A 13,857-nucleotide genomic window follows, 5' to 3' on the forward strand; every position below is an offset into this window, starting at 1 on the left:
GAGTCCTGTTTTAGCCCACCCACACATGGAGGAAGCCTGTGAGTCCTGTTTTAGCCCACACACACACACACACATAGCGCCTGTCTGAATCCTTTATCACCTATCCACTGGATAACTGCTAAATGTTAAATTGGCGGGGATCCCATTGCTGGATCCCCACTTCTACATTTGCCTCGGCCACTAGACTACAGCTTGGTGGAGTATGAATGGAGCAGTGCTTGAGTATATGCTCCCTGCTGCTCCATTTAAAGTCTATGGCACTGATAAAAAGCTGAGTATATTACTCGGCTGGTCAAGGCTTATACCTGGGGGGGGGGGGGGGGGTGTGCACCTCCATAATATAACGTAATGGAAAATGCCTGAAAGTCAGAGGTAGATTATGGATCCAAAAGACATTGTAGGCTGTCAATGCAGCAATGTGCGCAGGTCATGTCCATATCAGTCCTACTGGTTGTGCATGCAGGTATTTGCTGTGCCCATCCACTGTGTGGATTAGATATGTGCATAGGCCACGCACATAATAATAGTGATTAGTCTAATGTGTATGGGTCAGTCCGACTGTAGGTTCACATCTGCTATCCAGGGAAGGCAGGATCAGGCATATTAGTTTAAAACATACCCGATCCTTTGCTCCCTGGGAGCTGAGCGTGGCCCCGTGGTCTGGTATACATGTGCATGTTTGGTTAATCCGAGCATGCATGTTTACGGGGGAGTCTGTAGCCAGCATGGGTAAACAAGTGTGAACTCAGCCGAAACTTCTCTCCAAATGTACAATATATTAAAGGTGGGTCATACTGAGGTGACTGGTTTTGTGGCGCACACAGTGAGTCATTGTAGTAATTGTAGCCTAGTTCTTAGTGATTGCATCTTTATGTACACTGTAATTTGCTAATTGTAATATTTCTTGCTGCCGTGCTGGTCTTGTAGAGTAACACCTCATGCATAACAGGGCTCTCGGCCCGAAGCATTCTTCTGGGAAATATGGGGGTTCTGGTGAAATAGCTACATACTGAGTAAAATTCCTTTATTTCAAGCTCAGTGGTACTTTTTGTTGTTGACAGATTATCAGACGTTGAATCACAGGGACTCTGTAAACAGTTTTGACCATGACTAGGTGGGGTCTGGGGAGAGCGCTACAAACATACCTGTTGTGAAGTTTTTATCATCAGGGGTAGTGTGAATATGAGTTTTTATTCTGCTCCAGCAATTGCACTGGAGGCGGAGCTTCACTGGGAAGTCCTCTCTGCCTCCCCTCTGTTCTGAGTGACAGCTGTAGTATCCAACCAGGAGACCACAACAGTTGTCACTTCCTGTAGGACGTTTTTTTCCGTCTAAAATAACAATCCTATTAGCGATATATCGCACACTATGTCAGTGCTCCAGATGGCGACCAAAATGGTCGCCAATGCGATTTAGAATTTACAAATGGCGACAAGACTTTTTAGCCATTTGCGACTATACCCGCCGCTGCAGCTCTGCCGTTGAATACAGCGGCGGGGCACAGGAGATGATAGTTCTCTGCCCCGCCGCTGATGTTCTTCTCAGCAACGCAGTGGAGAAGGAGTCTCTCCCTCCCCCTGTGCTGCCGCCGCCTCCGCCAATAAGAAGAGAGACTGGAGGAGGAGGGGAGGGGCTAGGGCACTGCGCCACCAATGAAGATAACTGACCTGTTAATACAAATACAGGAGGCGGGTGCCAGAATCAAATAGCCGGCACCCGACCTCTATAACAGGGAGCTGCGATCCGCTGCAGTTAACCCCTCAGGTGCGGTACCTGAGGGGTTTACTGCAGCGGATCGCAGCTCCCCATCATAGAGGTCGGGGGCCGGCTATTTGATTCCGGCACCCGCCTCCTGTATTTGTATTAACAGGTCCGTTATCTTGGTGGTGCAGTGCGCCCCCCCCAACACCACAATATAATAAACAGTGGTGGTGCAGTGCGCCCCCCCCAACACCACAGTATAATAAACATTGGTGGCGCAGTGGGAAGTGCCAATGAGGGTATAAAAAATAATTAACTCGCCTCCTCCAATTGATCGCGTAGCGGCCGGTCTCCTGTTCTTTCTTCAGGACCTGTGGTGACGTCACTGAGCTTATCACATGGTCCATTAACATGTTGATGGATCATGTGATGTACCATGTGATGAGCACAGTGATGTCACCACAGGTCCTTTGACAGGTCCTGAAGAAAGAACAGGAGACCGGCTGCTACCCGATCAATTGGAGGAGGTGAGTTAATAATTTTTTTATTTTTTAACCCTCATTGGCACTGCCCACTGCGCCACCAATGTTTATTATACTGGGGTGTTGGGGGGGGGGGGGGGGGGGGGGGGGGGGCGCACTGCACCACCAATGTTTATTATATTGACCTTCTACTAAGCATTCTGTATTAAAGAATGCTATTATTTTCCCTTATAACCATGTTATAAGGGAAAATAACACAGTGAATAGACTTTCATCTTAGCAACCATGTGTGAAAATCGCACAGCATCCGCACTTGCTTGCGGATGCTTGCGATTTTCACGCAGCCCCATTAACTTCTATGGGGCATGTGTTGCGTGAAAAACCCACAACATAGAGCATGCTGCGATTTTCACGCAACGCACAAGTGATGCGTGAAAATCACCGCTCATGTGCACAGCCCCATAGAAGTGAATGGGTCCGGATTCAGTGCGGGTGCAATGCGTTCACCTCACGCATTGCACCCGCACAGAAATCTCGCCCGTGTGAAAGGGGCCTAAGGGTGAATAGGACAAGGGTTCCAGCCCCTAAGGGGGCTAATAGTAAGTAAACAAAAACACAAACACTAAGGCCCCTTTCACACGGGCGAGTATTCTGCGCGGATGCGATGCGTGAGTTGAACGCATTGCACCCGCACTGAATCCCGACCCATTCATTTCTATGGGGCTGTGCACATGAGCGGTGATTTTCACGCATCACTTGTGCGTTGCGTGAAAATCGCAGCATGCTCCTCTTTGTGCGTTTTTCACGTAACGCAGGCCCCATAGAAATGAATGGGGTTGCGTGAAAATCGTAAGCCTCCGCAAGCAAGTGCGGATGCGGTGCGATTTTCACGCATGGTTGCTAGGAGACGATCGGGATGGGGACCCGATCATTATTATTTTCCCTTATAACATGGTTATAAAGGAAAATAATAGCATTCTGAATACAGAATGCTTAGTAAAATAGGGCTGGAGGGGTTACATTTTTTTTTTTAAATGATTAAACTCGCCTTAATCCACTTGATTGCGCAGCTCGGCTTCTCTTCTATCTCCTTCTTTGCTGATTGCAGGAAAAGGACCTGTGGTGACGTCACTCCGGTCATCACATGATCCATCACATGATCTTTTACCATGGTGATGGATCATGTGATGACCGGAGTGATGTCACCACAGGTCCTTTTCCTGCAATCGGCAAAGAAGGAGATAGAAGAGAAGCCGGGCGACGCGAGCAAGTGGATTAAGGTGAGTTAATTTTTTTTTTTTTTTTTTTTAACCCCTCCAGCGCTATTTTACTATGCATTCTGTATTCAGAATGCTATTATTTTCCCTTATAACCATGTTATAAGGGAAAATAATACAATCTACAGAACACCGATCCCAAGCCTGAACTTCTGTGAAGAAGTTCGGGTTTGGGTACCAAACATGCGCAAGTTTTCTCACGCGAGTGCAAAACGCATTACAATGTTTTGCACTCGCGCGGAAAAATCGCGCATGTTCCCGGAACGCACCCGCACCTTTTCCCACAACTCCCGTGTGAAAGGGGCCTAAGGCTACTTTCACACTTGCGGCAGTGTGATCCGGCAAGCAGTTCCGTCGTTGGAACTGCCCGCCGGATCCGCCGATCTGGATGTGACTGAAAGCATTTGTGAGACGCATCCGGATGCGGATCCATCTCACAAATGCATTGCAAGAATGAATTCATCTCTCCGCTTGTCATGCGAACAGATGGATCCGTCTTGTATCTTTTTACACATTTTTACCGGTCTGCGCATGCATTCCGGTATTTTAATAATACATTCCTATGGGGAAAAATGCCGGATCAGGCATTCAGGCAAATCTTCAGTTTTTTTTCGCCGGAGATTAAACCGTAGCATGCTGCGGTTTTATCTTTTGCCTGTTCAGTCAAAATGACTAAACTGAAGACGTCCTGATGCATCCTGAACGCATTACTCTCCATTCAGAATGCATGGGGATATGCCTGATCAGTTCTTTTCTGGTATTGAGCCCCTATATATGCCGGAAATGAAAAACGCTAGTGTGAAAGTACCCTAAAATATTAAGTTTAAATCCCCCCTTTCCCAATTTTACATATAAAATATCTAAACAATAAATAAATAAACATATTACATAGCGCTGCGTCCGAAAAGTCCAAACTATTAAATTATTAAAAAAGATCTCCTATGCGGTGAGCATTTGGCATTTTTTGTCACCTTGTCACCCCAAAAAATAGGATAGGACTGTTCTATTATCGGCCGAACGTTTCATAAAATGTGAAATGGACGCGGGTTTTTTTTTTTTTTTTGCGCGGTATTAAGTATCGCAATACTTTTTTATGGTGACGAAAGCGAATCAAAATTTTGGTATTGAAACAACCCTACGCCGATCTGATCGGCGTAGTGTTGTCACGATACCAAAATTTTGATTCGGTTTCGATTTGGCGACTAAATTTTTAAGTTCAGGAGCCAATGGCTACTATGTATTTTTTTTTAGTCTGGATCACTGTATGTGTTACATGACGTCATATGACAGAACGGTGACATGAACCCGGCCTAAGAACACAATAAGATGCGAACAGATCCTGATTATCAGGGGTCACTTTTAGGCCCCTTTCACACGAGTTAGTTTTCCGTGCATAGTGAACGCACAGCACCCGCACTGAATCCTGACCCATTCATTTCAATGGGTCTGTCTACATGAGCGTTTTTTTCACGCATCAGTTCTATATTCTGCGTTTTTCACGCAGCCCTGGTCCCATAGAGGGGAAGGGGGCTATAGTGAAAAACAAGCAAGTCCGGATGCAATGCGTTTTTCACTAATGGTTGCTAAGAAATGTTGTTTGTAAACCTTCCGTTTTTTTATCACGCGTGTGAAAAACGCATTACACCCGCGCGGAAAAAGCTAAACGCAATCGCTGACAAAACTGACTGAACTTGCTAGCAAAATAGTGCGAGTTTCCCTGAACACATTCTGAGCCAATCCATAGGTCTCTTTCAAACGGGCGTCCCGGATTTGCTCCAGATGCGTTGCATGTGCATTGCGGGAAAACCGTGCGAGTAGGCACGCAATTGCACTCGGTTTTGACTGCGATTGCGTTCCGAGGTTCAGTTTTTTTTCCGCGCGAGTGCAATGCGTTTTGCACGCTCGTGAAAAGAAAATGAATGTGTTATCCAGACCCGAACCCGGACTTCTTCTCTGGAGTTCGGGTTTGGGTTCGGTGTTCTGTAGATTCCCCCCCCCCCTTCCCCTTATAACATGGTTATAAAGGAAAATAATAGCATTCTTTAATACAGAATGCGAAGTAAATTAGGAAAAAAAATTAACTCACCTCATCCACTTGATCGCGCAGCCGGCATCGTCTTTTTGCTTCTTCTTTCAGGACCTGCAAAGGGACCTTTTGATGACTTAATCTGAGCGTGATTACGTCATCAAAGGTCCTTTTCAGGTCCTGAAAGAAGACGATGCCGGCTGCGCGATCAAGTGGATGAGGTGAGTTTTTTTTCCTAATTTACTTCGCATTCTGTATTAAAGAATGCTATTATTTTCCTTTATAACCATGTTATAAGGGAATATAATACAGTGAATACCCTTTAATGGGGTCCGGGGTTGCTCATCCCTATCATCTTCTAGCAACCATGCGTGAAAATTGCACCGAATCCGCCCTTGCTTGCGATTTTCAGACCTATTCATTTCTATGGGGCCTGCGTTGCGTGAAAAACGCAGAATATAGAACATGCTGCGATTTTCACGCAACGCACAAGTGATGCGTGAAAATCATCGCTTATCTGCACAGCCCCATTGAAGTGAATGGGTCCGGATTCAGTGCGGGTGCAATGCGTTCACCATATGGTTCGTGTGAAAGAGGCCTTATACACCGACTGACGTCCAGATTACTGCAGTTAGTCCTCTCCTGGACTGTATTATTATTTTTTTCTTTCTTTTAGTATCCAGACATTAAGGACTTCTGCAGACGAGAATTTTTCTGGTCGCATTAATCATCTGGCTCCTGAGATAAGTCCTCACGTAAGGCCAGATTTGCTAACCTCACTGCCGAGGAAGTTGATAATTGTCTTAGAAGAAAATGCCCGTCTTCTGCAGCGCCCGTCGTGCACATCTCCCCCTTGTGGTGCGGAAGGGGTAACTGCAGGGTCGGTTTATTTGTGACAGTCATTGTCGTCAGCACTTGCCTGTCTTTGCAGAGGTAGTGTCAGATATCCGGTTTTCACCGGACTTCATAGACCGGTTGTAGTGATTGCTCTTTGTCTCGCTCTCCTGTGTTTAGTGGGCTCTCACTTCGAGAATTTGACTCTTCCCCAGTGTTTTGTCGACCCGATCAGGGTTTTTTTTTTTTCTGTCGGTGATAAGCGGCATAGGCTGCTTGTCTCGGAGACAGCGCCGTGTCTGCGCACGCTGCACCTTTTGTATTCGATGTGTATTTTTCACACCTTTGCAAAAGTTTTGCTTGAAAATTTTTCTGAAATGTAAATGAAAAAAATAAAGAAATATACTTTAATGATCAGTTTATATTTATCTTTTATTTTATGCTTTTATGTAAATCTGCAAATCCTTCCATCTATTTTTGTGCCATAGTTCACGAATATCGTCCAAGAATTATAAACTGGGTTGTCCAAGATGACTAAAGAGAACCTGTCCCCTCGGATATGCTGTCTAAACTGGGCACAGTGCCTTATTCATGTACTTGTGGTGGTCTGAAAGTAGTTCTTGCTGAGTATTTTTTAACTATTAAATGCACTAAAAATGTTCTTTTAATTTTCTTCCTGTCATAGTCTGTTCATGTCAAGGAGGCTGGGGTTTTCCTTCTCCGAGTCAAGGTTTCCCTGCCTCCTGCATCTTGATTGACATTCTCATAAGATCCCTACCCGACAGAAGATCAATCAAGAGGCGGGCGTGGAAACCTTGACTCGGAGAAGGAAAACCCCAGCCTCCTTGACTTGGAACAGACTGATTTGCATATGACAGGAAGAAGATTATAAGAGGATTTTTGGGACATATTGTCACGTTAGGGAACAGTGAACCCTGAATTCCTGCCTAAAACATTGTCCCTACCTATTGCACGATCTTGCCCTAGCAGCGGCCTACAACTGGACGACAGTCCCTACCTAGATATGTGCAGGGGGCAATCGGGGAAGGATCACGGGGGACAAAAATAACAAATAACTAGTGACAGGAAGGCACAACAAAACAATAGAAAAAATTGGAAATGTTACCAAGCTGAAGTCTAAACCAGGAGAATCCAACAGTCCCAAATCGAGAACCGGAGGTGAGAGACCGTACAAGTCCAAAAGTAGGGCCAGCAGCATAGAATGCGGGACCATGTGCTGGTCGGCCCAGTTGGGTGAGTGACACATACACTAGTTAGAGACAAGAACTACTTTGAGAGCTCCATACGAACTGGAGTAAGGTATTGTGGGCAGTTTAAATGGCATATGCAAGGTGACAGGTTCCTTTTTAAAAATTTCGGAAACCCCTATAATCGCTTTAAAAAAATCCCCCCAAAAAACATAACAATCTCTTTTTCCAGTGCCATTCCCTGTGGCGCTGGTTCTGTACTTCAGCAGCTGTTTGTTTTGAGACCGCAGTGGCGGTGTACTGCACGTGACCATTGCTGCTAATCAGTGCCCTCAATATCTCAAACAATCCCTTTTAAAGGGGTTGTCTCACGAAAAATATCACACGTTTTTCGTATCAGCACCTGCATCCGACTACTTTTGTAATTGCATGAAATTAAAAATTTAGTATACCTGCTGGGTTATTAAATAAAATCTACCTGTATAGCGCCACCTCCTGCTTGTCCTCTGTCCACCTCAGGAACCTCGCTCAGCTGGTCGCCCCCATGCTCAGTTCCATCTTTCAGCTGCCACCAGCCAGATGCACTGTTAGGACCTGTGCCCGTCTGCATCTGAAATAAGGATGCTGATGCCGACCCACGCCGCAGGCCTAACCGGCTCCCTTGAACAGCCTTTTGTTATACAGCAGCGAGTTAGTTTTTTTTGTTGTTGCAGGAAATGGAAAACCCCTTTAAGTAAATTTGCTTATTAGAAAAGCATTTCCAAATCTTTCCATTGTGTGGTAGAGCGGACGAGGTCCGCTGCTTGCTGGATGTGGTTAGAAGAAAGTTCACATATAGTTCAAAGTTTGGTAAAACATTACCTTGGACCACAGCGAGCTGGAGAAGGTGACACAGTTACGAGACCCGCTACTGCTGCCAGCCTGAAACCGGAGACCCTGCCGCTCTGTAACTCTTTGTATTCTCTGCTCCTCTTCCAGGCATGCACCGGCATCGAGAATATCGATGAGGCCATCACCCTGCTCGAGCAGAACAACTGGGACTTATTAGTAAGTGGCTTTTTCCCATTCGTTCTCAGTCTATAGATCTGATATAATAAAAATACATTTCTACTGCGCTGATGTTTATTTTGTCATCTTTGGCCCTGTTTGTACCTTTTACGTTACTCACTTCTATATCGCTGACACATTCCGCACAGACTTCAGCATCACACTGTCCCCCATGGGGCTGACAATCTAGTATGTCTCCGTTCACACTTTCAGGATCCTGGCGGAGTCATTCTGCAGCTCATGTAAGTGGAAGGCGTATTTTACATCCCTATTCACTTGCTGCAGAAAAAAAATCTGCGCAGAATGACGAGAACACTGCTGATTTTAAAATCGCAGGCATACAGCGGCTTTAGAAGTGGATCTGCCATGGCAGAGACCAGAGCGTCAGCCTCAGAGTCTATAAAACATCTACAGTGGATTTGCCCATGGCAAATCTAACATAGGTTTTCTCTTGAGGCTACTTTCACACCGGCGTTTGTACTGGATCCGTCAGGGCTCAGCAAAAACACTTCTGTTACTGATAATTCAACCGTCTGCATCTGTGATGAATGGATCCGGTTATATTATCTTTAACATGGCCAAGATGGCTGCGTCATGACCTCCACTGAAAGTCAATGGGGGACGGATCCGTTTTCTATTGTGTCAGAGAAATCCCAGGATGGAAAGCAAACTGCAACATGCAGCGGTTTGCTCTCCGGTATGGGAACGCAGCTAAACGGAAAGAAATGCATTTTGGAGAATTCCGTTCTGTTCAGTTATGTTTTATTCCCATTGACAATGAATGGGAACAAAACTAAAGCGTATTGCCGTGTTGGCACTTTGCGATAAATTAGTGGGTAGTTGGTTGCAGTTTGGGCACTCAGTCTCTAAAAGTACACACTGCTTCCACTGCCCGTGCGCACCCCGTGCACCCTGCTTCCACTGCCCGTGCGCACCCCGCTTCCACTGCCCGTGCGCACCCCGCTTCCACTGCCCGTGCGCACCCCGCTTCCACTGCCCGTGCGCACCCCGCTTCCACTGCCCGTGCGCACCCCGTGCACCCTGCTTCCACTGCCCGTTCCCTGTCCTCAGGGACGTCAGGCAAGCCTGGCCATGTGGATTGAGGGTGTGGACACCCTGAATTCTATCTGCTTTGTTTTCAATGGGGAATACGTGCCCTGATGCACATGAGAGCATATTTTTAACCGCTGTTTTAAAAATGTTTCAAAAGGGGCATTTTTGACGACGTGTTCCAAATCGAATTGAATGAAAAGGTGGTAAAATACACTGATTTGCGGTTAAACCTCCAAAAACGGCTTATCCTCAGAAGCAGATTCCCTTCTAATCTGCCACAGATTCTTTTTGCTGTGTTTTTTTTTTTTTTTGCCCTGTGAACATAACCTTAGGGCAGGGTGGCCAACCCGTGGCTCTTGAGCCTCATGCGGCTCTTTGCTTCTTCAAGTGCGGCTCTAGCTGTGGAGCCGGGAAGCAGTCAGGCCGGCTCACTCTCCACCCCAGGCTCAGATCTCTTTTCCTGATCGGTCACTGTTACTACTCTGCAGCTCCAGCTCACTCTCCACTACGTCCTGATGCACACAGTGTGAGAACGTAGTACGTGGCGACACGCTCTATGACCTGACCTTGTGCTCATCAGGTCACAGTGGAGAGTACACCTGCAGAGTAGCTGGTGCCTGATCGGGAGAGGGAAGAGATTTTTTTTAAATTATAGAACTGAGCATATGGGGGGAGGGTCTTATCTGAGCATATGGGGGGAGGGTCTTATCTGAGCATATGGGGGGAGGGTCTTATCTGAGCATATGGGGGGAGGGTCTTATCTGAGCATATGGGGGGGGGGTCTTATCTGAGCATATGGGGGGAGGGTCTTATCTGAGCATATGGGGGGAGGGTCTTATCTGAGCATATGGGGGGAGGGTCTTATCTGAGCATATGGGGGGAGGGTCTTATCTGAGCATATGGGGGGAGGGTCTTATCTGAGCATATGGGGGAGGGTCTTATCTGAGCATATGGGGGGAGGGTCTTATCTGAGCATATGGGGGAGGGTCTTATCTGAGCATATGGGGGGAGGGTCTTATCTGAGCATATGGGGGGAGGGTCTTATCTGAGCATATGGGGGGAGGGTCTTATCTGAGCATATGGGGGGAGGGTCTTATCTGAGCATATGGGGGGAGGGTCTTATCTGAGCATATGGGGGGAGGGTCTTATCTGAGCATATGGGGGGAGGGTCTTATCTGAGCATATGGGGGGAGGGTCTTATCTGGGCATATGGGGGAGGGTCTTATCTGGGCATATTGGGGGAGGGTCTTATCTGGGCATATGGGGGGAGGGTCTTATCTGGGCATATGTGGGGTGAGGGTCTTATCTGAGCATATGTGGGGGGAGGGTCTTATCTGAGCATATGTGGGGGGAGGGTCTTATCTGAGCATATGTGGGGGGAGGGTCTTATCTGAGCATATGTGGGGGGGGGGTCTTATCTGAGCATATGTGGGGGGGGGTCAGATCTGAGCATATGTGGGGGGGGGGGGTCTTATCTGAGCATATGTGGGGGGGGGGTCAGATCTGAGCATATGTGGGGGGGGGGGGTCAGATCTGAGCATATGTGGGGGGGGGGTCAGATCTGAGCATATGTGGGGGGGGGGGTCAGATCTGAGCATATGTGGGGGGGGGGTCAGATCTGAGCATATGTGGGGGGGGGGTCAGATCTGAGCATATGTGGGGGGGGGGGTCAGATCTGAGCATATGTGGGGGGGGGGGTCAGATCTGAGCATATGTGGGGGGGGGTCAGATCTGAGCATATGTGGGGGGGGTCAGATCTGAGCATATGTGGGGGGGGGGCAGATCCGAGCATATGGGGGGGGGGGGTCTGACACTGGGAGTCTGATTTTTGAGGTCTGATGAGGATTGGGAATCTGATTTAGGAGTCTGATCTGAGGTCTGATGAAAAATATATTTTTTCTTTTTTTCTCTGCTAATGATGCTTATATACTATGTTACTATTTTTTTTTAGCTTTTTCTTTGTTAAAACCTAGGTGCACCTTGTAGGGCGAAAAATACTGTGACTCGTGTGTAAATGTATAGTTTGTGGCTCCTGGTAGTCATGATTTTTTTATTTTTTTTTGGCTCTTTGTGTCGGTAAGGTTGGCCACCCCTGCCTTACGCAAAGTGGGCAGAAATAAAATCAGCCTTGGATTTTGTTGTGAATCTGCAGCAAAATGTACACGAGTAAGGCTACTTTCACACTGGCGTTTTGGCTTTCCATTTGAGATCCGTTCAGGGCTCTCACACGCGGTCCAAAACGGATCAGTTTTGCCCTAATGCATTCTGAATGGAAAAGGATCCGCTCAGGATGCATCAGTTTGCCTCCGTTCCGTCTCCATTCCGCTTTGGAGGCTGCCTGCAGCGTTTTGGTGTCCGTCTGACAAAATTGAGCCAAACGAATCTGTCCTGACACACAATTTAAGTCAATAGGGACGGATCCGTTTTCACTGACACAATAGAAAACGGATCCGTCCTCCATCGACTTTCAATGGTGTTCAAGACGGATCCGTTTTGGCTATGTTACAGATAATACAAGCGGATCCGTTCTGACACACAATGTAAGTCAATGGGGACGGATCCATTTTCACTGAACCCTATCTGGCTCAATAGAAAACGGATCCGTCCCCCATTGACTTTCAATGGAGTTCATGACGGATCCGTCTTGGCCATGTTACAGATAATGCAAACGGATCCGTTCTGAACGGATGCAGACTGTTGTGTTAACTGAACGGATCCGCACCAAACTCAAGTGTGAAAGTAGCCTTACATGCATATGTCTTAAATTTTGCTGCAGATTTGCAGTGGATTTCACCCTGTTCATTGCAAGCGGTGAAATCTCCGGTGGGAATCTGCAATGTGAATTGGCGCACTGCGGATTTACAATATCATCCCCTTTGCTGGTGCTGTAATACACTGCAGATTTTCTTCTGTGGAAAAGGAAAAATAGCAGCGTATCCTCTCCGTGTGAACATACCCCCGAATCTCCCAGCGTGAGCTGCTGCACAGTATGCCTGGATTTCTCTGTAACAAGTCTTCTGTCCGTTTTTTTTTTGTTTTTTTTTACAATTTCAGAAGGAAATGCCCTTTGGCTCCATTCACACGTCCGTGGTGTATTGCGGATCCGCAACACACCCGCCCGGCACCCCTATAGAAATGCCTTTTCTTGTCCGCAAGCTGCGGACAAGAATAGGACATGTTCTATCTTTTGCGGAGCTGCAGACCTGAAGATTGGGGCCGCGCTCCGCAAATGCGGATGCTGACAGCACACTGTGTGCTGTCCGCTTCCATTCCGTCCCCATAGAAAATGAATGGGTCCGCACCCGTTCTGCAAAATTGCGGAACGGATGCGGACCCATTTGCGGACGTGTGAATGGAGCCTTAGTTTTATTGCATTTGAATTGCACTTGCAGTCCGCAGGCTCAGCTGCTTTCACAAGATCCCATTCATGTATTACACCCCCCCCCCCCCCCCCCCCCCCCCCCCCCCCCCCCCCCCCCCCCCCCCCCCCCCCCCCCGACTCCGGTTCCTGTAGCTGTCATTACCCTTTCATATTTTCGTTGCCTGTTTATTGAGGACCCGAGGGGAGATAACGTCAGAAGAACTGTTCCCTCAGAAAGCTCAAAGCCTCCCAGGTGCTCGGGTGATGCGTCATCCGGGCGTGAAAGGGTTTACACGTGTCTTGGTTTGTAAGTGAGCTCAGTGTAGTGTGTGGCCAATTTAGGTGGTGCCATCCGTCGTGTGATGTGTGGGAGGAAGCGCTGGTACTCCCTCATTGGCGTCATGCATTATTTTAAAAGGAGTTTGTGCTCATTCACCTACAGACTCTCTATGGGCGTTATTCCTAATTTCTGATAGGTGGCACACAAGGGGTTAACCGCACGGCCTCCTCCGCCTACCTGGATTTCCTTCTTTTAGAGCAGAGACCTTTTGCGCTGTCCTTGTGATGTTGATGTTGATGTCCTGAAGGGGTCGTTCACACCCTGAAGATAGAAATGGGTATAAATGTATTTCCTGTGGCGGTCCGACCACTGGGGGGGGGGGCCCTGTGGTAGATAAAAGGTTGAAGCTGCTGCACCCACCGACGAAGGGATCGCCCCCGGCACGTGGGTCACGATTGGGGACGAGCGAAGCGACTTCAGATGAAGCTGAAGTTATTGCTTTGCGAAGGTTCGTGAGACTTTGCGCAATAACTTCATAAATAAATTTTTACTGTAAAAAAACAACAAGGTTCCACTTAGAACCGAACC

At 47.4% G+C, this 13,857-nt stretch overlaps 1 protein-coding gene across 2 annotated transcripts in view; it reads left to right on the forward strand.

Annotated features, from left to right (window-relative positions):
- The window catches only part of FAF1 (Fas associated factor 1), a 303,897-nt gene that overhangs the window by 16,915 nt on the left and 273,125 nt on the right, over positions 1-13,857 (forward strand). For both annotated transcript variants that reach the window (XM_040407595.1, XM_040407596.1), the window contains exon 2: positions 8,507-8,575. In XM_040407595.1, the coding sequence (XP_040263529.1) occupies positions 8,507-8,575 (69 nt within the window). The remainder of the gene's footprint in view (positions 1-8,506; positions 8,576-13,857) is intronic.

The sequence above is a fragment of the Bufo bufo genome, chromosome 9 (assembly GCF_905171765.1).
Source record: "Bufo bufo chromosome 9, aBufBuf1.1, whole genome shotgun sequence".
In the NCBI taxonomy this organism is placed as follows: domain Eukaryota; kingdom Metazoa; phylum Chordata; class Amphibia; order Anura; family Bufonidae; genus Bufo; species Bufo bufo.